Consider the following 24703-nt stretch of genomic DNA (forward strand, 5'->3'; position numbering starts at 1 on the left):
AAGCATGGCAGCTTCCTTGTTCTGCCTGTTGTTGTTCAGTCATGAAGTTGTGTCCGATTCTTTGCAACCTCATGTACTACAGCACGCCAGGCTCTCTTATCCTTCCCTATCTCCTGGAGTTTGCCAGTGAATCAGTTCATCACGTCAGGTGGCCAAAGTATTGGAGCTTCAGCATCAGTTCTTCCAATGAATATTCAGGGTTGATTTCCTTTAAGATTGACTGATTTGATCTCCCTGCTGTCCAAGGGACTTGTGGCTTAACCTAAATGACAGCAGGGGAAGGAAAGATGCTAGTATGTGATCTCTACCTGTTGACTGTGAATTCCTCTGTCCTCTACTGGTCAGAGAAATCATGGAAACAATTGCAATTAACCAGCAGAGGGGTGAAATCTAGAATGAGAGAGAGAAAAGTAAAAAAACTGTTGAAAGGGAGTCAACAGCAGGGCACAGCTGTCAAAACATATAATGTGGTTCTGAGCCACGTCATGGGAATTTAGTGTCCAGGATGGGTGACCCTGGCTTCTTTTCTCCTTGGACAGTCCACTCACTTGGAGCATCTCACCCACCCCTGACAGAGGTGTGAGGATAGTCAGCCCTAAGCACTTGAAGGGGAGTAACCCAGAGGGCCATACAGCCCAGAGTCACGTCACATAGAGATGGGGATCTTCAAGCAGAAGATGGGACCAGACTTGGGGGAACAGCACGGGAGATGCTGTCACACAACCTGTCATGCACTTAGAAGATGAAACTCACCCTATGTGTGCCTAAGGGTCAGAATCGGTTTTGTGCGGGAAAGAATTTTCTAGCCATCAGGTCTGTTAAACAGCAGAGTAGCACAGCTGTCCTGGGGAGGGGGTCAGAGGCTCTCTATCGCTGGATGATAACCAGGTGGTGGGGCGGCGGGGGGCGGTGGTCACTTGGAGAGGTGATGAGCTAGCAGAGCAGAGGGACTCGCTTAATTCCTCGGAAAGCTGCAGGCTGAGTCAGCGGTGAGGATGGTGTTTCTGCTCAGACGTGAAATCAAGCCAGAGAGGAAGCCGCTGAGCCACAAGCAGCAGAGGGCTAAGATCAACCCTTCCTGCCCCGCCCCCAAGCCTTCTACTCTTTCTCAGGAATTTATCCTTCCTGCTCCTACAGGTGGGACCCAGGCCTAAGCCCCCAGCCCTAGAGGGATGGGCATCTTTGTAAAGATTGTGAGGACAGACCCACAGTCTCCTTGGGCACGAGCGATCTAGAAGCCCTTGTTTCTGTCTAGCCTAAGAGATGTAGCAATCCCTTCAGATCATTTTTATGAGCAACTCTGGGTCTGTGTATTTGAGTTTACACACTGAGGGTTCCCAGCCTCCCAGGGCCAGAATGTCATGATGACTTCCAGAGGTGAGTTTGTTTATGGAGGCCTGACAGCTTGGTCAGACTTGGGCAGGTTCCTCCAACTACGTTTGAGAGCAGGAGCCCAGGACTGTGCGAACCAAATTGTGGGGGATCCCTCCTGTATAGGCCTGGGTTGGGGTCCCAGCGTAGAGTAAGCTCACAGTTTAAATATAGAGCTAGTCAGAATGGGCTGCCCCTAAAATACCTTAAATGGAAAAATGCACGGAGCTGCTCCATGAGAACACGATTCAAGGCAATGACATTAATCAATTACAAACAGAAAGATACAGAAATTCCAGAAGTCCTTGGCAGACAGTGTCCTGAAGGCGTGTTGCCAAGACTGGCGTGACCAGGCCCTTCCTTGGGGGAACATGTCTGGATGAGGGGAGCCCAGCTCTGGAGATGGGGACAGCTGAAATATGGCCTCTCCCCATGGGCAGACACCCTTTTCTGCTTTGTTTTCCTTCCTTCTGCCCTTCCTTCTTTATGTTTATGGAAAGAGAGGGTCCTGGCCCAAAGTAGTTATTGCTGTTGTTTAGTCGCTCTGTCATGTCCAACTCTTTGCAGCCCCATGGACTGTAGCCCGCCAGCCTCCTCTTTCCATGGGATTTCTCAGACAAGAATACTGGAGTGTGTTGCCATTCCCTTCTCCAGGGGATCTTTCCCTCCGAGGGCTCGAACCCATGTCTCCTGCATTGGCATGTGGATTTTTTACCACTGAGCCACCAGGGAAGACCCCCTGAAGTAGAGATACCAGTAAAAACATAAAAATCAGGCTTGAAGAATGAGCAAGTCTAGATTCAGGGCCAGGCCCAAGATGGATCAGCTCAGCCATCATAAGCCTGTGTTTTCCACACCCTGTTCAGGAGTCTGTGGCAAAGGAGAGTGGCATCTTGTGTCCCCCTGCTGGACCTGAGGCAGAATTTCTGAGTCACTAGTTCTCCCACAGCCTCTCCTACCTCCAGCTCCAAGCCTTTTGCCTCTTACTCCATCTTCCCCTACCCAGGAGGGGCACCAGGGCTTTCTTGAGGTCCTCTGCCAATTCACAGGCTTGCCCTCCCCGTGGGTCCTGCCCTCTCTTCTAAGGGTGCTGGAAACATCACATTGAAATTACTCTTCCATTTCACTATCACCTTCCATTCTGTGCCCTCCCTCTCCCTTGTTTCCCAAACCCAGCACACTGTCTGTCAAAAGGCTTATTCACAGAGAGGAAACTCATCTGGGTCTTAATCTAATTAAATTGTTATAGCAACTAAGACTAAGGGGATAATGACTAATGGCTGTACTCTCCCAAGGGACATGATATTAATATTGGCACTCTCCAAGAATATTCACCATATTTATCTGATGACTCTTGATAGGATGGAAAGATTTGGGGAAATGTCTGTGCAGAACATCCCCCAAACCTCAAGCCAACAATTAGACATCCATCCATCCATCTAATAATTTATCCAGCAATCATTTATTCTTGTGTACTGGTGGCTCATCAGTAAAGAATCTGCCTGGCAATGCAGGAGATGTGGGTTCCATGCCTGGGTCAGGAAGATCGCATGGAGAAGAGAATGGCTCCTTACTCCAGTATTCTTGCCTGGAGAATCCCATGGACAGAGGAGCCTGGCGGCCTATATAGTCCATGGGGTCATAAAGAGTCGGATACAACTGAGCGCAGATGCATGCATACTGTGCCCGTAAATGCTTTCTTAGTGAATGAATTAATGAATCAATCATGTTATGTTATAGGGGCAGTTTTGGGAGGTGGAGTAGGAATGAGGAATGACTTACCCATCATTACCATCCACCTTGGAGGGTGCAAAATCCATGGCGGCACCACATGGCCATCACCCTGACAGCTGACTCTCTTCACTCCACAGGAATTTTCCCATCCGAGGCATTCAGTTCTACGACGGCCCCATCAACATCCAGAACTGCACTTTCCGCAAGTTCGCAGCCCTGGAGGGCCGGCACACCAGCGCCCTGGCCTTTCGTCTGAACAATGCCTGGCAGAGCTGCCCCCACAACAACGTTACCAATATTGCCTTTGAGGATGTCCCGGTGAGTGGGCCTCCCCCCTGACCCGGGGCGGGCTCCCAGCAAACCCAGACTCGGCCAGTGATTCACGAGTCCCTGGGGGCCTGGAGTCTGAGCCATTGCCACCACCACAGGGGTTGAACATCCTCCTCCAAGCAGGTCAGGCCATGTCTCAGGTCTGTCTGCAGCCAAACTGGAAAAGTACAAGCGGAGGTTGCCCCACAGGTCAAGTCTGGGTGAATGCCCGCCTGCCCTCAGCCTGCTCAAAACCCACCCAGCCTTGGCAGGAACTTTCCGCTGCCCTCAGAGTTCTGAAGCTCTGTTCCTCCAAGGTTCTTGGGTTCAACCTCTGGAGTCTGGTGACTGGGCCACTTCAGTTGGCACAATTAATCTAAAAAACAAAAAACACAAAAAAACAGCAGTTTCCGAAGGAATTTTTGCAGAAGAAGCTCTGTTTAATCTCTCCTGGAGACTGAAACATAAACAGGGCCCTCCTGGCCCTGGACGGCAGCAAATTAGGAGCCAGGGGTGAGGTGGTCAAGATGGAGGGCTACCCCTGAGACGGGCAGGTCCAGGGCTCCGGGTACATTTTCTCTGGGTTACAGCATTCCCAGACCTCCCCCCCTCCTCCTTCTGCTCCTGCCCTTTGCCGGTCTGCCCAGTTCCTGGCAGCTGAGGGAAAAGATGTGAAACTCAAGTTACTTAATTTCTTTACTCAGGCCACTGGAGGCCTGAAAGAGGTCAGTCATGGAACTCTCCAAGGGCTCATGTTGAAAGACTGCCTTCCTACAACAGTGTACACTCACACACACACTCACCCACACACACTCACATACACATCCTCGCCTCACACATATCCACCTGACGTGTGTGTGTGTTTGTTTTATGTATGTAATACTTTCTCATGCAAACACTCACCACCACCTCAATCTCATCTCCTCTCTGTCTCCGTCACACACACACTCTGCCCACCTCCTCGCCCCCTGCAGTCTTTTGAGCCACGTGTCATAGTATTCTCTGGGGTTGCACACAGCAGCCAGCCCTCCAGTAAGTAGAGGCCAAAACCGCATGCTGGGCCTGGGGGTCGAAGCACAGCAGACGTCTGGTTGTCTTTCTGGCTCCGTCTGAAGGGTCAGCCATGTGGTTTCCTGCACTGCCCCGGAGCCTCTCTGCTTTGGCTTGTTGGTAGCATCAGCAGAAATCAGGAACTTCACCCTGGCCTGCCGATGGCCACTACTCCCCACCCTCCACCTTCTGGTCCAGCCTCACTTTCCTGGTTTCTGTTTAGATTACTTCCAGAGTTTTCTTCGGGGAGCCCGGGCCCTGGTTCAACCAGCTGGACATGGACGGGGATAAGACGTCAGTGTTCCATGATGTGGATGGCTCCGTGTCCGAGTACCCCGGCTCCTACCTCACCAAGAATGACAACTGGCTGGTCCGGCACCCAGACTGCATCAACGTTCCGGACTGGAGAGGCGCCATCTGCAGCGGGCGCTATGCACAGGTGGGTGGGGAAGCGGGGTGCGCCTCCTCGGGGTCACTGCTATCTACTCGTAGGATGAGCATTGAGCCAGGCCAGAAAGAGACATGGGCTTCTTCTTTTTGAAAAAATCATTTTATTTATTTATTTGTTTTTGGCTGTGCTGGGTCTCTGCTGCTGTACACAGCTCTTCTCTAGTTGCGGCAAGCAGGGGCTGCTCTCTGGCTGGGGTGCCCAGGCTTCTCACTACGGTGGCTTCTCTTGTTGCGGAGCACGGGCTCCAGAGGGCAGGCTTCAGTGGTTGTGGCTCACAGGCTTAGTTCTTCCGGGATATTCCCAGACCAGGGATCAAACCCGTGTGCCCTGCGTTGGCAGGCAGATTCTTTACCACTGAGCCACCAGGAAAGCCCCATACGCTTCTTCTGTATCTTGTTTAAAAATTTTATCAGAGTACAGTCACTTTACAGTGTCGTCTTAGCTTCTGACGTACAGCAGAGTGAGTCACTGTACGTATACACATATCCGCTCTTTTTTAGATTTTCTTCCCATTTTAGTCACTACAGAGCATCAAATAGAGCCTCCTGTGCTTACAGTAGGTTCTCAATAGTTATCTATTTTATACATAGTGTATATATGTCAATCCCACTCTCCCAATTCATCACCAAAAAATCTACAAACAATAAATGCTGAAGAGGGTATGGAGAAAAGGGAACCCTCTTGCTCTGTTGGTGGGAATGTAAATTGGTACAGCCACTACAGAGAACAGTATGGAGGTTCCTCAAAAAACTAAAAATAGAACTACTGTATGACCCAGAAGTCCCACTCCTGGGCATATAAGTGGAGAAAACCAGAATTCAAAAAGATACATGCACCCCAGTGTTCATTGCAGCACTATTTACAGTAGTCAGGACATGGAAGCAATCTAAGTGTCCACCAACAGAGGAATGGATAAAGAAGACGTGGTACATATACACAATTAAAGAATACTCAGTCATAAAGAGGAATGAAATTGTGCCATTCTTTATTCTTTTTTATTTTTTCTCCCCACCCAATAGGATTTTCAAAAAGCCCAAGTGAAAACACTTTGTAAGCAGAGGTTAGGCTCCTGCACTTACTGTGTGACCTTGGGCAAGTTATCTAAACTCCTGAAGCCTCTGTTTTCTTATATGTAAAATCAGGATAATAGTTGAACTCTCTTAGTGAGCATGTAAGTGCCTCACCAGTCCTCTCCACCAGAAATATAATTCAGGCACATGAGCTCAAATGTTCCAGGAGTTACGTTAAAAAGGAAAAATAAATGAGTAAAATCTATTCTAATAATAGACTCTATTTAACTCAATATATTCAAAATGCTATCATCTCAACATGTAATCAGCATAAAAAATGATTAATGAGGCATTTTACATTCATTTTTTTTCCTGTCCCAAGTCTTCAAAATTCTCTGCATATTTTATGCTTGTAGCCCCTTCAGTTTGCATTCAAATTTTCTACAGTTAAAGTCAAAGCTAGTCCTACCAAAACAATAAAGCTGTGTTTCAGGGAAAACTCTCTTATACCACTTTTGAAATTTAAATTAATTAAAGTGAAATTTAAAATCTGGGGCCTCAGCCACACTGCCCACATTTCCAGCGCCCAGTGGCCACATGGGCAGCAGACAAGGAAAGTGCCGGTAGTGTGAAAATATCGGTGACTACATTGATGTTATGCAGAGGAATAACCAGGACTGGATGAGCAGAAGGAACGAGTCACCACGGAAACAAAGAGCTGTAAGATGAGGAGGGTGGTAAGCCTGGGGGTCCCAGTGGGGGTAGGAACACGTAGGAGTGAGGAAGTCTTCACCACCACCCCACAGGCAGGCAGTTATCACCACTGTGGACGTCAGCACCCAGGGTGGGCATTAGAAGAGAGCTAAGGGGGGACTTCCTAGAGGTCCAGTGGTGAACACTCTGCACTCTCACCGCCAAGGGCCCGGGTTCATTCCCTGGTCGGGGAACTAACATCAAAAAAGAAAGAAACGAGAAGTGCTAAAGGTGGTAAGGTGGCTTGACATCCGGGGAGAGACAGGGCAGGGAGCTAGGGAAAGGGCCATGGTGGGGCGAGGGGCCCCGGGGGCGGGGCTGTGCCGGGAACAGATGCCCGCAGAGGCAGGAGGGGCTGGCGTCAGCAGGAGAAGGGCACAGAGGAAGAAGGGGCCAGGATCAGGGAGGTCCAGGGCGTTTCTTTCCGCAGTAGAAGGGGAGGTGATGCACTGAAGAGGTAGAGAGTGGGCCTGAGCCGGCGTCTGCAGAGAGCGATCAGGCTGGAAAGAGGTGCCACAGAGACTGGGAAATGCTGACAGAGGCATGTGGAAGGAGTGTCAGGCCATGCTACAAACCCAGTGGAGACGGCTAATGGAGCCTGGAGGGGCACCCCGCTCCCCACTGCGAGACTTCCTCAGGCCCACCCCAGCGCCCTGCAGGGGAGGCGGACCAGTGGAATGGTCCAGGCCCAGGGGCTGCTGCGTGGGTGGGCAGGACAAGGGGTTTGACGCTCCGGGAGTGAGCAGGTGACGTCATGGTCCAGGGCAGCTCAGAAGGGAAGTGTGGTCGGAAGGGAGCTGATGGACGGGAGTTATGACCCACATAATTAAAGGGTGACCAGACCCTTAGGCCTTGCAGCCACACTCTGAAAGTGAGAGTATCCCTGATTCAGGGCCGACACATCCCATGTGGAAGGAGCCTTGATCTTGAGCTTCCTTCCCACACTTTCTTCCCGATACATTGCTCATCTTCTGTGGAAAAGGGCTGACAGAGCTTGGAGGTTATCGGAATTCGCTACTGGTTAATTACTATTAATATTCTCCTTTCCAGAGAGGGTGGGATGCATTGAGAGAGTAGCACTGAAACATATACGCTACCATATGTAAAAGAGATAGCCAGTGGGAATTTGCAGTTTCATGCAGGGAGCTCAACCCGGTACTCTGTGAAAACCTAGAGGGGAGGGGTGGGCTGGACACGGGAGGGAGGTTTAAGAGAGGGGACATACGTATACCTATGGCTGATCCATATTGATGTATGACAGAAACCATCACAATATCATAAAGCAATTATCCTCCAATTAAAAATAAATTAAAAACATAAAAGGATGGGAAAAGAACATGTAAACACTAAAAAATAATAATGATAATATCCTTCCTCCACTTTACAGCTTACCACAGGCTTTAAGATGCAATACCTTTAAACGCTTAGACTCATGGCCACTCTGTTAGGGCAGGGTTGAAGTTCCTCTTCCCATTTTACATGTGATACAAGCAGAAAGGAAGAGAACTCCTTCTTTCCAAAGGCACAACGTTACTGAATCTTGATGTGATGTTTCTTCTTGGCCACAGCCACAGGGATGTCACCTGATGGACATGGGACAGATCCTAAAACAGGACACGGTGTTTCATTTTATTTCTTGGTTGTACTGGATCTTTGTCGCAGCATGCAGTCTTTCTCTGGTTGTGCACAGGGGCTTCTCTAGTTGCAGAGCACGGGCTCTAGAGCATGAAGGTTGGGTAGCTGTGGGGCATTGGCTTAGTTGTTTTCTGCCATGTGGGATTTTATTTCCCCAATAGGGGATCAGACCTGTATCACCTTCATTGGAAGGTAGATTCTTAGCCACTGGGCCACCAGGGGAGTTCTGGATGTGGTGTTGTTTGTTTTTTAATGGGTTTTTAAAATTGAAGTATATAGTTGATTTGGGGGGCTTCTCAGGTGGCTCGGGGAGAAGGAATGGCAACCCACTCCAGTATTCTTGCCTGGGGTATCCCATGGACAGAGGAGCCTGGTAAGCTACAGTCCATAAGGTCGTGACAGTCAGATACAACTTAATGACTAAACCACTACCACCCACCAGGTGGCTCAGTGATTAAAAAAATATATATATATTCCTGCCAGTGCAGGAGACTCGGGTTCAATCCCTGGATCGGGAAGATCCCCTGGAGAAGGAAATAGCAACGTACTCCAGTATTCTTGCCTGGGAAATCCCATGGACAGAGGAGCCTGGTGGGCTACAGTCCATGGGGTCACAAAAGAGTTCAACACAACTTAGCGACTAAACAACAGCACAGTTGATTTACAAGGTTGTGCCAATCTCTGCTGTAAAGTGACTCAGTTATACTCATATATACTTTCTTTTTAGGTTCTCTTTTCCATTATGGTTTATCACAGGCTATTGAATCTAGTTTCCTGGGCTATACATGGGGACCCTCTTGTTTATCCATTCTAAATATCACAGTTTGCATCTATCAACCCTAGACATCCAATTCATCCTTCTCCCTCCTCCCTCCCCCTTTTGGCAGCCACAAGTCTGTTCTCTATCAGGACGTGGTGTTTTAAACCAAGGGTGACTCCTTTAAACCAAGTAGTCAGGCTTTTCTGTCCCTTGGACTCAGCAGCTAACAGTCTTGCTTGCATGTTTGCCTCGGAAATGAGACACCATTGGTCAACCGATGTGTACCGATAGCCACAGGGACTGGCCACTCGAGCCAGACACCGAGGATGAGAGGGAGAAGTTGGCCACAGGCCAGGCTCTTTCTCAAATGCAGACAGGACAGTAGCTGGTTACAGGGGAGTTGCTTCTGCAGCAGAAGTGTGAAAATCCTCTCTCCCCTCCTCCTCCTTCCTGACCCCCCTGACTTTCCTCCCAATTTGCTCTCTGACAATTAAGCAGACACTCCCCAAGTTCCCACTGGTTTCCCCTCAACAGAGCACTTTTTTGAAGATGAACGGAGAGGGTTGACTGGCTGGGGCTGCATTCACCAGCAGAAAGAGATGCCCCCTTATTTGGCCTTCTCTCATTCAAGCTTTCTAAAAAGGGCTCTGTGAAGAGCAAGTGCTTGTGAAAGTGTACTCTGTGCTCAGATGTTAACCAGACGCTCCCGGGATGACCCCTTGTAATTGCCCCGTTGTGTGTTTCCTTTTTGGGCTCTAAAAGATGTACATTCAGGCCTACAAGACCAGTAATCTGCGGATGAAGATCATCAAGAATGACTTCCCCAACCACCCTCTCTACCTGGAGGGGGCCCTGACCAGGAGCACGCATTACCAGCAATACCAGCCAGTCATCACTCTGCAGAAGGGCTACACCATCCACTGGGACCAGACCGCTCCCTCTGAGCTCACCATCTGGCTCATCAACTTCAACAAGTGAGTGGGGGCCTCACAGGAGCAAGGTGACCTGGGGACAGCTGCCCTGGCCCCACTCAAAGCTGTGGTGATAACAGGGACTCGTTTCAAAGTCCTGGGCTTACTGCTCACAGAATCCCAGGCTAGCCCACATCACCCCTGCAGGAGGATGCACCTAGAGGACTTGACGTCACCTAGTGGTTAAAAGGCAGAAGACCCGGGCTGAGGTCCTGTTCCGGGCGTGGATGACCTTGCACAGGGTGTCTGACCCTCAGAGACTCAGTTCTTTTTTTCATCTAGGAGATGAGCCTACATAGTGTTACTTTGCAGAGTTGTAGTGAGGATGGAGTGTGAGAGTGTACGGCAGGCGTTTCCCCAAGAACCTGGCCTTACAAAGTGCTCAATATATGGCAAAAATCTCTGGCATTCCCATTTTACAGAGAGAGATGAGACTCTGCATGGTGAAGGGGTGAAGCTGAGGGCATCTGGAGAGGGCTTCATGTATTTGTTTATATCATGCATCTTCTGTGCATGAACATCATTAACTTGGCACAATATTCCCATGAGACAGACATTTATCAGATGCAGAAAAGAAGACCCAGAGAGATGAGATGGGCCCCACAATCAGGCTGAACCAGGAAGGGGCTGAATCCAGATCTTTCAGACCCTGGTTTTTTTTACTCCAGCCCTACTGAAGTGAAAAAGTGAAAGTGTTAGTCGCTCAGTCTTGTCCGACCCTTTGCAACCCGCTGGACTGTGGCCCAGCAGGCTCCTCTGTCCATGGAATTCTCCAGGCAAGAATACTGGAGTGGGTGGCCATTCCCCTCTCCAGGGAATCTTCTTGACCCAGTGATTGAACCCAGGCCTCCTGCATTGCAGGCAGATTCTTTACCATCTGAGTCACTAGGTAAGCTCCTAGCCCTGTTGAAAGAAGGTCTTTTTATTTTTCCTAGCCAATGTTTCACATAGAACACACAGTGCAGACCCTGGGGACACCTCACTGACCCACTGCCATCATCCATTCCAGTCATCATTTCTCCCTCTGTCCTTGAACACTGTGTGACCCAATCATGACCAACAGTTCTTTCAAAACTCCGCACTGAAAAGTGGGCATGCCGTTCGATGGAGAATGCGTGGGTCTTTGTCCAGTGCACATCGAAGAGGCCCCATGACTGGGACATCCTTACTCGTCACCTGATGACTGTGCTTCCCGTTCTAGGGGTGACTGGATCCGAGTGGGGCTCTGCTACCCCCGGGGCACCACCTTCTCCATCCTCTCGGACGTCCACAATCGCCTGCTGAAGCAGACGTCCAAGACGGGCATCTTCGTGAAGACCTCGCAGATGGACAAAGTGGAGCAGAGCCATCCTGGCCGCAGCCATTACTACTGGGACGAGGACTCGGGGTGAGGAGCCCTCTCAGGCTGTCCCCCAGCCTTCTCAGCAATCCCAGGCCCACCGTGCAGTGGGAGACCTAATACCCTTTGGCAGGCACTTCTGAGCTCAGGCGAATTGTACCATCCACCGCAGACATTGTTTCTAAAGCTTTGGGAGGAAAATAAGCACGCTCTTAATATACACATGGGTTGTAGGGAATCCACCTATTTTAGGAGAAACAATGTGAAAGCAGTGAATCTTAGAACTGAGAAAATGTGGCACATGACCTCAACTCCTTACATGCCAATCGGAGCCGATGATATCATCCTTGAGTCAGAAATAAGCAGAGAAGGCATAGGGTGAATTGTAACGACTTGTTCAGAGAATCTAGCATGAACTCAGCACAGCTGGTTTTGAGCACATACCTCTTTGTACCTCCACGTCCTCCCCTTTCTGCTGAACTGCACTAGGTCCTATTCAATAAGGACATCATGGGGACAGAGTCTCTGTTCCTGGAGACGGAGCTAGGAGGTCACCTTCCCTAGAGAGAGAGAGTTTTACTCTGACGTCTTAAGAATGCTGACATGTCTGCAGAGCGATGAGCCTGTTGTTAGCCAACTCTCCAGGGACTAAGGGTAAAGGATTGTTTCATGGCCATTTTTCCATTCTTTTTAAAAAATTTAAAAAAATATATTTTTATTTATTTATTTCGCCGCTCTGGGTCTTAGTTGCGGCTCATGGCATCTTTAGTTGAGACATGTGAACTCTTAGTTGCAGCATGTGGGATCTAGTTCTCTGACCAGAAGGGATCGAACCCAGGCCCCTTGCACTGGGAGCCAAGAGTCTTAGTCACTGGACCATCAGGGAAATTGCTCCACTTTTTTTTCCGTTCTTGAATTGAAATCAATGGTAAGGAAACAGAGGATGCTTAGAAATATCTATAAAGATAGGGCGTTATCAATTTGATTAAAGGGAAATTCATATTTGAAAATCAGAAGTGTAAGTAAAAATGTTGGGGTCTGGAGAAGCAGCATAGAGCACCCCTTCCCCACGTCAGTTCTAAACCAGTGGTGGGGCAAACAGGACAACAGGTGAAGAGGGACTGTCTCACTGATGACAGAGCTATTGGTGAGCAGAGCTTCCCAGTACTGGGTGCCTCTAGCCAGCCTTAGGCTACTTATTTCATGAGGGCAGCCATACAATGACACTGAAACCAGCATTGTGATTCATAAGTAGCCCTGAATGAGCCGTCACACAATGCTGGAGCCGTTTTTCTATAAGCTTTGAAAGGGCACCTAATTTTTTTTGTTAATTCTTACCTGAAAACTCTTCATTTGACCATATGATTTTTGAAAAACAAAATAGCTCACCAAGATATAAGATGAAACAAGAGTTCGAATAACTCAGCTATGAAGCTCGTAGTCCAGTGGAGGAGAAAAGCTTGCCTAGGGAAACCTGGCGATGACAGTAGACTCATCTGATGTCCCATGGGAAAGCCTGTTTTTCCAGAAGTCAGCATACTGTATTTGATATTCTGATGCCTATGCCAAAATATTAAAGGAAAGCATCCCATGTTCATATGACTGTGGTATTTGTGAATAAAACTCATTCCTTTTTGATACCCGTGGAGATTATAGCATGGTCTTTAGGGTTTAGGACCTGGGTAATGTTCATGCCTGCAGTAATATATGAAGATAATGAACACCATAGGAAATAATTTCCAAGTGATGTGTAAATAGTAAGGAAAAACTTCCCTGATGGCTGAGTGGTTAAGAATCTGCCTAGCAATGCAAGAGACTTGGGTTCAATCCCTGGGTCAGGAAGATCACCTGGAGAAGGAAATGGCAACCCACTCCAGTATTCTTGCCTCGGAAATCCCATGGATAGAGGAGACTGGTGGGCTACAGTCCTTGGAGCCACAAAGAGTTGGACACAACTTAGTGACTAAACAACAACAGGGTACACGGGGAGCAGACCAGAGCCTCCCCCCATCCCACCCCATGGGCTGACTTATATACCCACACCCAGCAGTCAAATGAGTCACTCTACTTTCTCCGGGAAGACGTCAGTGAGGGGACAGGATGGGCCCAGGAGTGTTTAGAAAAATCCCTCTATATGAAAACTGCTGCTAAGTCACTTCAGTTGTGTCTGACTCTGTGTGACCCCATAGACGGCAGCCCATCAGGCTCCCCTGTCCCTGGGATTCTCCAGGAAAGAACACTGGAGTGGGTTGCCATTTCCTTCTCCAAAGCATGAAAGTGAAAATTGAAAGTGAAGTCGCTCAGTCGTGTCCTATTCTTAGCGACCCCATGGACCACAGCCTACCAGGCTCCTCCCTCCATGGGATTTTCCAGGCAAGAGTACTGGAGTGGGATGCCATTGCCTTCTCCGATATGAAAACCAGAGAAGGAATTAAATATCCCTCATACAACAGCAGAAACTATTATGATTTAAAAAATGTAAACAAGGTGAAGTCTTTATCGCACCATCTATGCATAACATCTTCTTTTAGAATCATGAGAATTGCTTTGTTCCAGAGGTGTGAATTTTTCAAATGGAAACTGCCACTAAGCAAGTTGAACCTTTTTTGATCAAAAATTTTTTTAATTTAAGATTTTCCCCTTAGAGCAGATTCTGCTGCTTAATTTACCCTTTTTATTGGTTGCTTAGCTCATCACTATACCTATTGATTATCACACTGGGCTTTAACTCAGTGACAGCCTCAGGGATGAACTGGGTTGTAGGATGCTTGTTTCCTGTGTAGAAAGCCAAACTCTTAGGCTTTTTGAATTCTTAGGCTGTTTTCCATGATCTTTCTGCCTGACAAGTGTGTTACACTTTCTTACATTCTGAGCACCTGCCGTCGATGGCTACCTTCTATTCTGCTATGGCCTAGGACACCCAATAACCAGCTTGTTATAACTGGAGAAGTCAGGTTAGGAAGCCAGAGGGCTTTCTCCTCACCAGGCACAGGGTGGGAATAAAATGCCAGCTCTGCCCCTTTGGTGCTGTGTGGTCCTGGCAAGTTGCTTCACTTCTCTGAGCCGTTGAGATGTGAGAAATGGGGATGATAACAGTGCTTGCCGGACTAGATTGTCTGAGGATTAAATGAGATAATATGTCCGTTGATGGCATATGCCTAGCATAGCATAGAGTAGGTGCTTGGAAAATGAAAATTGTCAGTATTAGCTTTTTCCTCAATGCATTTTTTTTTCATTTCTCCAACCACGTACAATCTTGTGGACGTGGCGGGGGTGAGGGGTCCTCCTCCATTCTCTGGGGCCCACTGGGTCTAGTACTGTGGCCAGCACAGAGTGTGGAGCCAGAGGGAGGAAGAAAGCAGGGTGGGGGGGTGGAGGAGGAAGATGTGGATACCAAAGGGAACCGCCCGCTCTGCTCCTGTGTGCAGGCTGCTTTTCCTGAAGCTGAAAGCTCAGAACGAGAGAGAGAAGTTTGCCTTCTGTTCTGTGAAGGGCTGCGAAAGGATAAAGATTAAAGCTCTGATCCCAAAGAACGCAGGCATCAGCGACTGCGCGGCCACGGCCTACCCCAAGTTCACGGAGAAGGCCATCGTGGACGTGCCCATGCCCAAGAAGCTCTTCGGTTCTCTGCTGGTGAGTGGCTGACGGCCAGCCGAGCCCCAAGCCCCTCAGGGTCCTCTCCGAACCTCTGCTCCCCTCCTCAAACCCTTTCCCATGGCTGAGGGGTTATAGGGAAGTGAGGGGGCCAACCAGCCCCCGAGCTGGACGCTGGACCTCTGACTACCACCCTGAGTTTTTGTTTTCTCTCCAGAAGACAAAGGACCACTTCCTGGAGGTGAAGATGGAGAGTGCCAAGCAGCGCTTCTTCCACCTGCTGAACGACCTGGCGTACATCCAAGTAAGCCACCGTCCCCCTGCCCGGGGCATCTCTGCTCACTGAGACCTGCTGTCAGGGCCTAGGGCTGTGGTCGCCAGTGACTGCCAAGCAGGTGGCTGCAGACAACAGAAGCGTGTCCCCGCGAGGTTCACAAGCTGGATGCCCAGCACCACGGGGCTGGCAGGGTGGTCTCCTCCTGCAGGTGCTGAGGGCGAGTCCTTCCCTGGCCTTCTCCAGCTTCTCTGGCCACCAGCAGCCCTGGACGCCCCCATCCCAGCTCACAGCTGTGTCCCCCAACCTCCGCCCCTGTCCTCATGTGATTGTCTGCCCCATGTAACTGAGTTTCAGATTGCCCTCTTCCTTGTCCTTATAAGGACATTTGCCTTTGGATTTAGGGCCCATCCAAAATCCAGGATGACCTCATCTTGAGATCGTTAACTTAATTCCATCTGCAAAGGCCCTTGCTCCAAATACTCACTCCCAAAGGTTGCAGTAAATGTGTCTTTTGGGGGGAGGCCATTCCAGGTGGCTCAGTGGTAAAGAACCTGCCTCCCAATGCAGGAGACACAGGTTCGATCCCTGGGTTGGGAAGATCCCCTGGAGGAGGAAATGACAACCCGCTCCAGTATTCCCACTCTTGTCTGGGAAATCCCATGGCAGAGGAGCCTGGTGGGCTACAGTCCATGTAGTCGTGAAGAGTCAGACATGACTGAATGACTGAGCATGCACACAAACACACACACACATCCTCCAGCCACTACACAGGGCTGCAGGAACTGACTGAAGTGGGTTTTATGCTCTGAACAGCTGCACTGGCACCCTCTGCCTTCAGAGCCTACATGGGACCCATGTGGGCAGGAAAGCCTCAGGGCTCTGATGCCTTCCAGACCACCCCCCCTACCCCCCGCCTCCACGTCACACTCTGTATTGCCTGTTGTCTGCAGGTGGACGGGAAGAAGTACCCCAGCTTGGAAGACGGCATCCAGGTGGTGGTGATTGACGGGAGACACGGGCAGGTGCTAAACCACACTGGCTTCAGGAACGCCATCCTGCAGGGCATCCCCTGGCAGCTCTTCAATTATGTGGCGACCATCCCCGACAAGTGAGTCTGGCTGACGCCCCCTCCCTGTCCCTGGGGCCTGCATCACAGTCCAGGCTGAGGAAGCTTAGGGAGCCTCCAGGCACTGCCCACGGCTTCTTGGGTGGCTCATTGGTAAAGAATCCGCCTGGCAATGCAGGAGACTTGGGTTCACTTCTTGGGTCAGGAAGATCCCCTGGAGAAGAAAATGGCAATCCAGTCCAGTATCCTTGCCTGGAGAATTCCATGGACAGATGAGCCTGGCGGGCTACAGTCCATGGGGTTGCAAACAGTCAGACAAAACTGAGCGACTAAACAATAACAGTGGTCTGCCCATCCATGATGGGAGCTGGCCAGGAAGCCTCCCTACCTGGTGCCTCTGAGATGGGAGCCCAGGGCCACTATGAATGTAGGTCAGGCCGAGTCTACCAGCTACACATGGGAATCCTGCCCCGGCCCTCCGCCCCCACCCAGCACACTCTCCCAGCGTGAGCTCATCCTCCCCCACACTCTTGCTGCAATCCAAGTGTTGGTGGCTGCCAAGCGTCTCCAGCCCCCGTCTCCCTCCTAAATGCCAGATATTTTTATCCAACAGTCACTTGGACTCTGCCACCCAAATGTCCCCTATGGAACTGAATTCTCATCATTTTTTTTAATCCCCTAAGTCAGACACCCCTCTTTGCCACTTTTTGGTGAAATTGTCATCTCCCTTCCAAGCAACTAGCTACGCCAGAGTCCAGGCATCACATTTGGTTCCGGTCTTTCTTTCGTTTTGACATCACCACACTCAGTAACCACACCTGTTGACTCCGCCTGCATTGTGGCTCCCCTGCTCATTATCCCATGACATCCTCTCCATCACCTCCAAACAGTCTGCCACCCGCACTGTCAGCTGTGACCCAACAGACTCTCTTGCCCAGCCTCCCCCACTTGAATCCATCCACCATACTGAGGGGATGTGGTGTTGAGCTTCTTAAACACAGGTGTCCTCTGTCCCCTTTCCTAGGAGTAATTTCCCTGCCACCTTCCAAATCTAGCTCACACATCACCTGTTTGGTGAGGTCTCTTCTGATCCAATCCAAAGATTCTACCCATCCCTGCCCCCACAGAGGACCAGTGGATGTATCTGCTTCCTCATCTAGGGTCTGGATTTTTATCTTTTAAAGCCTTTTATTTTATATTAACAAATAGTCAATTAAGTGTTGTGATTGTTTCAGATGGACAGCCAAGGGACTGAGCCACACAGATACATGTATCCACTCTCCCCCAAACTCGCCTCCCATCTGGGCTGCCACATAACTTTGAGCAGAGTTCCATGTGCTGTACAGTAGGTCTTGGCTGGTTATCCATTTTAAATACAGCAGTACGGGGATCATATCCAACTCGTGCTTTCATTTCTGATATAATGGAGAATTCACTCCAAAGCCACAACCTGGACTAGCAGGCAGTCTAAGTGCTTCATGTACCTGTCACCCAGGAGGTGCTTGGAAAATATTTACTAATGAAAACAAATGTGCTTCCCAGATGCTATATGAGGGCCTGACTTGAATTGGACGCTGTGTGAGATTCCAAAGACAGGGGTGGTGCTTGACCACCTTTGGTCATGAGCTTCTTCAGCACCATGTTTTCATGTGCAGATTCATACTGAAGCAGGAGATTAGCCGATTTGGGGGAAAAGAGGATCATCTAGAGATTTTTAGTTTTCGTGCCTTTTGGGGCCAGAGGACTTTTCCTGGAAATGAAATAAGATGCAGAAGCGCAGAATAAGAAACGGAAATTCAGGAACTTCCCTGGTGGTCCGAATGTTTAAGAATCTGCCTTGCAATGCAGAAGATGAGGCTTTGATCCCTGATCAGGAACTGAGGTGCTGCCAAGCAAATAAGCTCCAGTGCGTTGCAACTACTGAGCCCAAGCTAATTAAAAAAAAAAAAAAGTAAGAAGCTGAAATGCAGAGCTGCTCTGTTGAAAACCAGGGGTGAGAGGCATGGGGCCTCCCCATCACTCCATGACTGTCCCCGAAGAGGACAGAGCTGGCACACACCGCCCACCATCGGGGACCAGCACCCATGCCGGGGACCAGCACCCATGCCAGGGCCCGGCACACAAATGACCTCAGTGTGCATCTCTTAACCTGAAGGTACAAGGATTGTGTAGGACCCGATGGAAATGTGGTGATGGAAGAAGCAGAGTGTTGAGTCACCCTGAGCTCAGGAGAGGGTTAACCCCTCAAGTTCATGCCCCCTCATCTCCACTCAGGCGGGACAGTGTGACTGTTCCATGCTACAAATAGGGAGAGGACACCTGTGTTTAAGAAGCTCCTCTCAGCCCGCGCTGCAGCGCCAGTGCCCCTTGCTGGGGACAGCCCTCACCAAGTACCTGCTATGAAGCATGCCCTGGGTTGGCACTGGGTACCCAGGCAAGAACCGGGTACCCCCTAGACCTCAGGGAGAGAGGCAGGGCTTGAAGGAGTAACGGAAGGCAGGTCCTTCCCCACTGTCCCCACAGGTCCCAGCCAGGTGGCCCCACTTTCCCACCCCATCCACGGGGCTGCCCCAGCCCCAGGGCCCCAGGGAAAGGAGGAGGCAACTGCTCCCACCAGAACCTTCCAGGATGGCTTCCGGGGGCTGCCTCTGTCAGCACCCCTTGGGAACCTCGTGTTGACAGGTGTGGGGGCTCAGTGGGCATGAGAAGCTCAGGCCAGGCAGAGAGGGGCCCCTGAAGACTGCAGGCTGCTTCCGGTGCTGCCAGGAGGCCAGGGCACATGAGTAGCTCCGTCCGTCTCCCACCCCACTCCCAGAGGGCATGCTCTTCATTTGAGTCCAGCCCAGCAAGCAGGCTTAGCTGAGCCAAAGGGGTGTTAGCTTCGTTTCTGAATGGGAGTGACGGGACAGTCTCCTGGGAACAGAGCCCGAATCCAGAATCCAGAGTCAAGGGTGTTGGCAACTCACTGCCCCCCTCCTCCCCAGCCCCTCTGTGATCCAGAGGAGCCGGGGGGGCCCAGCTCCCCTCCTCTCTGCTCCTCCCACACACGAGCTCTTTATATTTTGATAGCTCTCTTTTTGCTCCCTATGGGACACGTATGGGGGTAACAACGGCTTCCAGAGTCCTATACGGTTTTTCCATGTCTGGACTGCGGTCTGTGGTTACAGGACTCCTCTGAGAGGAAAACTAGAAGCCCCAGTGGGCCTCTGCCCCTGTTTCTGTTCCTGGGGGAGGTGTACATTTCCTGCTGTCCGGCCCAGCAGGCTGCATGGACCCCCACGATGGCCGTTCTCCAGCACGTTGGCCTGCTCGCACCCAGGCCAGGGGACTAGAGATCTCAGCTCCTCAGCAGGACTCTTGCAAGTTGAGATCTTCAGTCTGGGCAGCCCCAGGCCTGCTCCTCCTCCCCCCAGGCATGGCTCCCCTTCGGCAGGTCATCCTAGCTATTGGCTTGGCCAGAGAATTCATTCAGGTTTTTCCATTCTTTTTGTTCAACCCAGTGCTTAGTAACCACATGCCTCCATCTCCCTATTTGTAGCATGGAACAGTCACACTGTCCCGCCTGAGTGGAGATGAGGGGGCATGAACTTGAGGGGTTAACCCTCTCCTGAGCTCAGGGTGACTCAACACTCTGCTTCTTCCATCACCACATTTCCATCGGGTCCTACACAATCCTTGTACCTTCAGGTTAAGAGATGCACACTGAGGTCATTTGTGTGCCGGGCTCTGGCATGGGTGCTGGTCCCCGATGGTGGGCGGTGTGTGCCAGCTCTGTCCTCTTCGGGGACAGTCACGGAGCAGCAGTGAGCTGAGAGCAGGCTCAGAGAGATCACCGGCACCAACTGCAGCCAGATGTGTGGGAGGGTGTTCAGGATGTCGGTCATCACATGGAAAGAGCCGGTCAGCTCGGCACACAATCCTGCTCTCCCTGGTCCCTGGCAGGGCTCTGGGCACTGCTGACTCAAGTCCCACCAGCCACCATGCAGCATTCCTGCCCGGGAACTCCTTACCCCACTTTGCGGTCCAGTCCTGTCATCTGTCCTTTCTGGTTCAGTTCCATAGTTCTCATGGCATCAAAGGGACGATACATCTCCAGAGGCCCGTGGACCAGAGTGCTGGAAAAACTCGGGGCAGACAAAGGGCTCAAACTGAAAGGTAAGGGTTCTTGCACTGACCCTGAGTCTGGATGCCTGGGCCTCCTGCTGAGGCCAGACCACTTCCCCCCACTCCTGGTGTGACCTCAGATCTTCAACACAACCAGCAGTCCACAGTTATGCAGGGCAAGAGGCTACCTGGTCACTGTCCCTGCCCTGCAGCAATGCCATTCTAGCATGTGATCAGACACCCGAAGGAAATCGACAGAGTCACTTACTCAGCGACTCAGCAAGTGGCCCTTTTTATCCACAAAAGTATCAGCAGAAAGGGCTTCCCCAGTGGCTCAGTATAAAGAACCCACCTGCCAATGCAGGAGACATGAGTTCCATCCCTGGGTCAGGAAGATCCCCTGGAGGAGGAAATGGCAACCCACTCCAGTATTCTTGCCTGGAAAATTCCATGGACAGAGGAGCCTGGTAAGATACGGTCCATGGGGTCACAGAGAGTCGGACACGACTTAGTGAATGAAAAACAACAATCCACAGAAAAGGGCCTCAGTGTGACCCTCCTGTCTCAGTTCCTGCTACCTGGATCAGCCAGAGTCACTGCCTCTGCCCCAGCTTTCCTGCCAATGGCCAGCATTTGTACAGTCCTTTGTAGCTGGCAAAGCTCTCATTTGAGAATATATATGACTTGTCCAACGTCACACAGCTCTTCTGCCATAAAGCCTGGCACAGACCCCTTGGGGAGGAAGCCAACCAGGACAAAAATGTCAGCATTTCATCACCATCATCACAGACTGTGTGATGAGAGAGTCCTTGGGGAGGGTTGAGAAAGGAGGTCGAGCAACCTTCCTGATAATAATGTCCACTATATTGGGTTGGCCAAAATGTTCATTTGGGTTTTCCATATGATGTTATAGAACATCGTATTTGTTTCTGGTTTTGTTTTTTTAAAACAGAAAACATGAACGAACTTTTTGGCCAACTACAGATCTTGTAGTTGAATGCCATTACTTGACAGATGGGGACACAGGGCTTCAGAGAGGAGCAGGCTCTTGCTGCTAATTGTAGGGCCAGCTTGATGGCGACTGGTTTCTTTGGGGGGTCCCCTGCATAGAGCAGAGCCAGAACTCCACACAGGTGGCTGGAGGCTCAGGTGAGACCCTGTGTGCCCCGTCCAGGCCAACGCCAGGCACCATTGGTAACATGGCACAAAGCTCTTCCCGGGGAGACACAGTCCATTGCGGCTGGACGAGGGGGTGCCTGGTGGGGGCCAGGGAATGGCAGTGGGAAACCCCAGAAGGCAGAGGGTACATGGCCATTCTCTCGTGAAGTTTCTGCTTACATGACTTTACTGCTTTGCAGAGAAAATGGTATTCGTCGGCTTCAAAGGCAGCTTCCGGCCCACCTGGGTGACCCTGGACACTGAGGACCACCATGCCAAAATCTTCCAAGTGGTGCCCATCCCGGTGGTGAGGAAGAAGAAGCTGTGAGGACCGCCGCCACCCCGTGTGCCCCCACAGTGGACTCTGACACTGGAATCTGAGCGGCAGCCCGGGGCAGGGAGGCTGGTTCCCACAGCCCCGGCCTGGCAGCTGCCCGGGAAGGCCACGTGTCAGCCCCGATGGGCCAGGGGGAGGCTTCCGAGCCCCCTGGTGCTGCCGCCTGCCCCACTCAAGTGTCCACCTGCAGCCCCAGGGCCCTGTGGGCTGATGCTGCAAACCTCCTCCCTGCAGCATCCCGGGGGTCTCCTTACCTGTGCCTCTGCGGTGGGGGCTGTGGGGACCACATGGAGCCCTGGGCTCTACTGGAAAAAAGGTCCCTTTGGCAGGAGTTCTGCTCCAGCTGGGAGGCAGCCTGGGAGTGGGAGGGTAGGGTCGCTCACAGATCTCCATGCTCTCCAGCACCATGTTAGGGTGGGAGGTGCAGGAAGAATCCTCATTCCTGCAAGCGGGACCCGACCTCCACCAGGTTCAGAGCTCGGGTGTAGACAGAGCTCACCGAGATGGAGCCAGCTGTCCTCGGGGAGGATGAGCCTGCCTCCGGAGGAGGTCAGCCTCTCAGGAGACTTGGCGCCCAGGCTGGGAGTCAGACTAGGTGACTTTTAAAGGCCCTTTTAGTTCTGAGAGCCCAGAAGTCTGTGGCTTCTCACGTTGTGCCCGGAGTCCAGTGGCAGGCAAGAACATTCTTCTCAGCCGACATCCATGATGCTGGGTGCTCCGGGCGGACAGGATGGAGGCGTGAGAAGCAAGGCCCAGGGTGAGGGGCTCGGCTGTCTGGCCCAACAGGCGGTCAGCGTAAGTGCCTTCTGATGCTAGGGGGAGAAAGCTGAGAGGGCTCAAATGGGGGCCGTGCCAGTTCCCAGGAGGGAAAGAAAGGGTTTATGTGCTTGGGTGGGTCTGGAAGCTTCTTGCAGGAGAGGCCCTGGGCTCATAGGGATGAAGGGCAGGGGGCTCATGGGTGGCAGGGATGGGGCAGCCTCTGGAGCGTTCAGAGAAGGAGCCCTTCCTGCCGAAGCTGGATGACTTTAAGTTGGCCCATTGCCCTGGACACGCTGGCCCACCCATAGCAGAGAAGCATGCATCAGAGGGAGGGCTGGTGGGCCCCTGACACCCAGAGTGTGGGCCAGCCAGCCCCACCCACAACTCCAACAGAGGCTGGAGTCAAGTCGAGAAAGGTGGGCTCCTCCATGGGGGGCCCATCTGCTCCCCTGAGAAGCGCTCACACCTCAGGGCGCCTGGGCTTTCGGAGCCAGAAAGGGCCTTAGGAGACACGTAGTCCAAAGCCTTGGTTGTATAGACGGGACGACGAGACCCCAAGAAGGGGAAGAACCACATGGCCAGAGCGGGGCCAGGATGGGAGCCCCCACTCCCCACACTCACTGCCACACCACACTGCCTCAACTGCCGGCCAGAGGGGCCAGGCGCTCCTGAAGGACAAGCCCCCTTGAAGGGAGAAAAGATGAGACCAGAAAGGACCGTTTCTGCCCCGGCCCCCTCACCGTGCACACAAGGGCGCCCCCCTGTGGGCTCTGGAGGCCCTGCAGCCTCCACCTGGCTCAAACTTACCTGCCCTCCCGAGGGGAGCCCCGCTGCCGCAATAACTGCCCTGGTGCTACCTGCGTCTGCAGGTCCGCAGGCGCGCCCAGCAGACAGTGTCAGGCCACCCTGACACATCTTTGGGGAGCTGACTAGGTGGCTCTCCGGGGTCCGTCCACCCCAGGCCCTCTTGGAGAACTGCCCACCTTGGAGAGCCAGGAGAGCTCTGGAAAAGGAAAACTCTGTCTGTGGTTTATACTCTCTCGTGAGACCCCAGGGTCGCTCTGGGTCTCATGATGACCACGTCTGTCCCCTCTCCTGCCCCAACCACAAACTACGTCCCTTCTTGTCCCCGTCTGTTCAGCTGCACCCAGTGAGGCTCAGCCTTAAGTCCACCCCCCCTCCCAGGGTGAGCCAGTCGCCAAAGAGGTTTTTCCCACTAAACAAGTCTTTCAGCTGCTAGGGGGTGACAGTGGGACTCTGCCTTTAAGGACACGGCAGCTTCAGAGGCCTGAGTCCCTGGAGGGACCTCTTCCAGGAAGATCAGAGGCCGTGGGGAGGAGAGTTCAGATGACCTCATGTTCTTCTCGTCTACAGTCCTGTTGAGTTTTCCTAAACTCTTAATGCAAGGGTCTCACACTGTGAACCACTTAGGGTGCGATCACTTCCGATGGCCAGGAATGTTAACTGTCTTTGGTTCAGTTCATGGAAAGAAAATATCTATTTGAAAATCCTCAGAGTTGTACATTTGTCAAACAGCACAGGATCTGTGCATATAATGTTCCTTCCAAAACCATTCACCAAGAGCCCCTGTCTGGGCATGTTCTTGGTAGCACAAATTTTCTTACTGCTTAGAAAATTGTTCCTGTTGTTCTTTCTGTTTGGAAGCCTCAAGATGACTTAGGCCTTTTTAAAAAAAACAAAACACTCCTCTGAAATGCTTGTCTTTTTCCTGTTGCCGAATTAGCTGGTCCTTTTTCGGGAATTAGATGTATAGTGTGTTTTGTATGTAAACGTTTCTCGTAGGTGTCACTATGAACAAAGATATATTTTCTATTTATTTATTCTATTATGCACTTCGAGAAGTTGTTGTCAGAGAAATGAAGAATCGTCTTAAATGTCTTATTTGGTTATGTCCTTTGGACCGCTTGTAAGGGGTGTACCCAGGGCCTTCTGCTTGCAGCAGACACTGGCTCTGGTTTGGAAAATCTTGCTGTACTGTAGTAAACGTAAAAAAGATGTCATCCA

At 51.2% G+C, this 24703-nt stretch overlaps 1 protein-coding gene and 1 long non-coding RNA gene across 4 annotated transcripts in view; one reads left to right on the forward strand and one right to left on the reverse strand.

Moving 5' to 3' along the window:
• The window catches only part of LOC122706346 (cell migration inducing hyaluronidase 1), a 160045-nt gene extending 135342 nt beyond the window's left edge, over window positions 1-24703 (forward strand). For 2 of the 3 annotated variants that reach the window (XM_043921501.1, XM_043921502.1), the window contains exons 21-29: window positions 3243-3423; window positions 4688-4903; window positions 9836-10047; window positions 11246-11431; window positions 14812-15016; window positions 15195-15281; window positions 16205-16362; window positions 20375-20475; window positions 21783-24703. In XM_043921501.1, the coding sequence (XP_043777436.1) occupies window positions 3243-3423; window positions 4688-4903; window positions 9836-10047; window positions 11246-11431; window positions 14812-15016; window positions 15195-15281; window positions 16205-16362; window positions 20375-20475; window positions 21783-21910 (1474 nt within the window). In that variant the 3' untranslated portion in view covers window positions 21911-24703. The remainder of the gene's footprint in view (window positions 1-3242; window positions 3424-4687; window positions 4904-9835; window positions 10048-11245; window positions 11432-14811; window positions 15017-15194; window positions 15282-16204; window positions 16363-20374; window positions 20476-21782) is intronic. The other variant, XM_043921500.1, reaches the window with a different exon arrangement.
• Window positions 154-21787, reverse strand: LOC122706347. Its single transcript, XR_006344385.1, has 3 exons — window positions 21407-21787; window positions 10079-10088; window positions 154-166 (listed from the first exon to the last, which is right to left on the reverse strand). It is a non-coding gene; the product is annotated as an uncharacterized LOC122706347 (long non-coding RNA).

Source organism: Cervus elaphus, chromosome 13, assembly GCF_910594005.1.
Source record: "Cervus elaphus chromosome 13, mCerEla1.1, whole genome shotgun sequence".
Taxonomy (NCBI): Eukaryota; Metazoa; Chordata; class Mammalia; order Artiodactyla; family Cervidae; genus Cervus; species Cervus elaphus.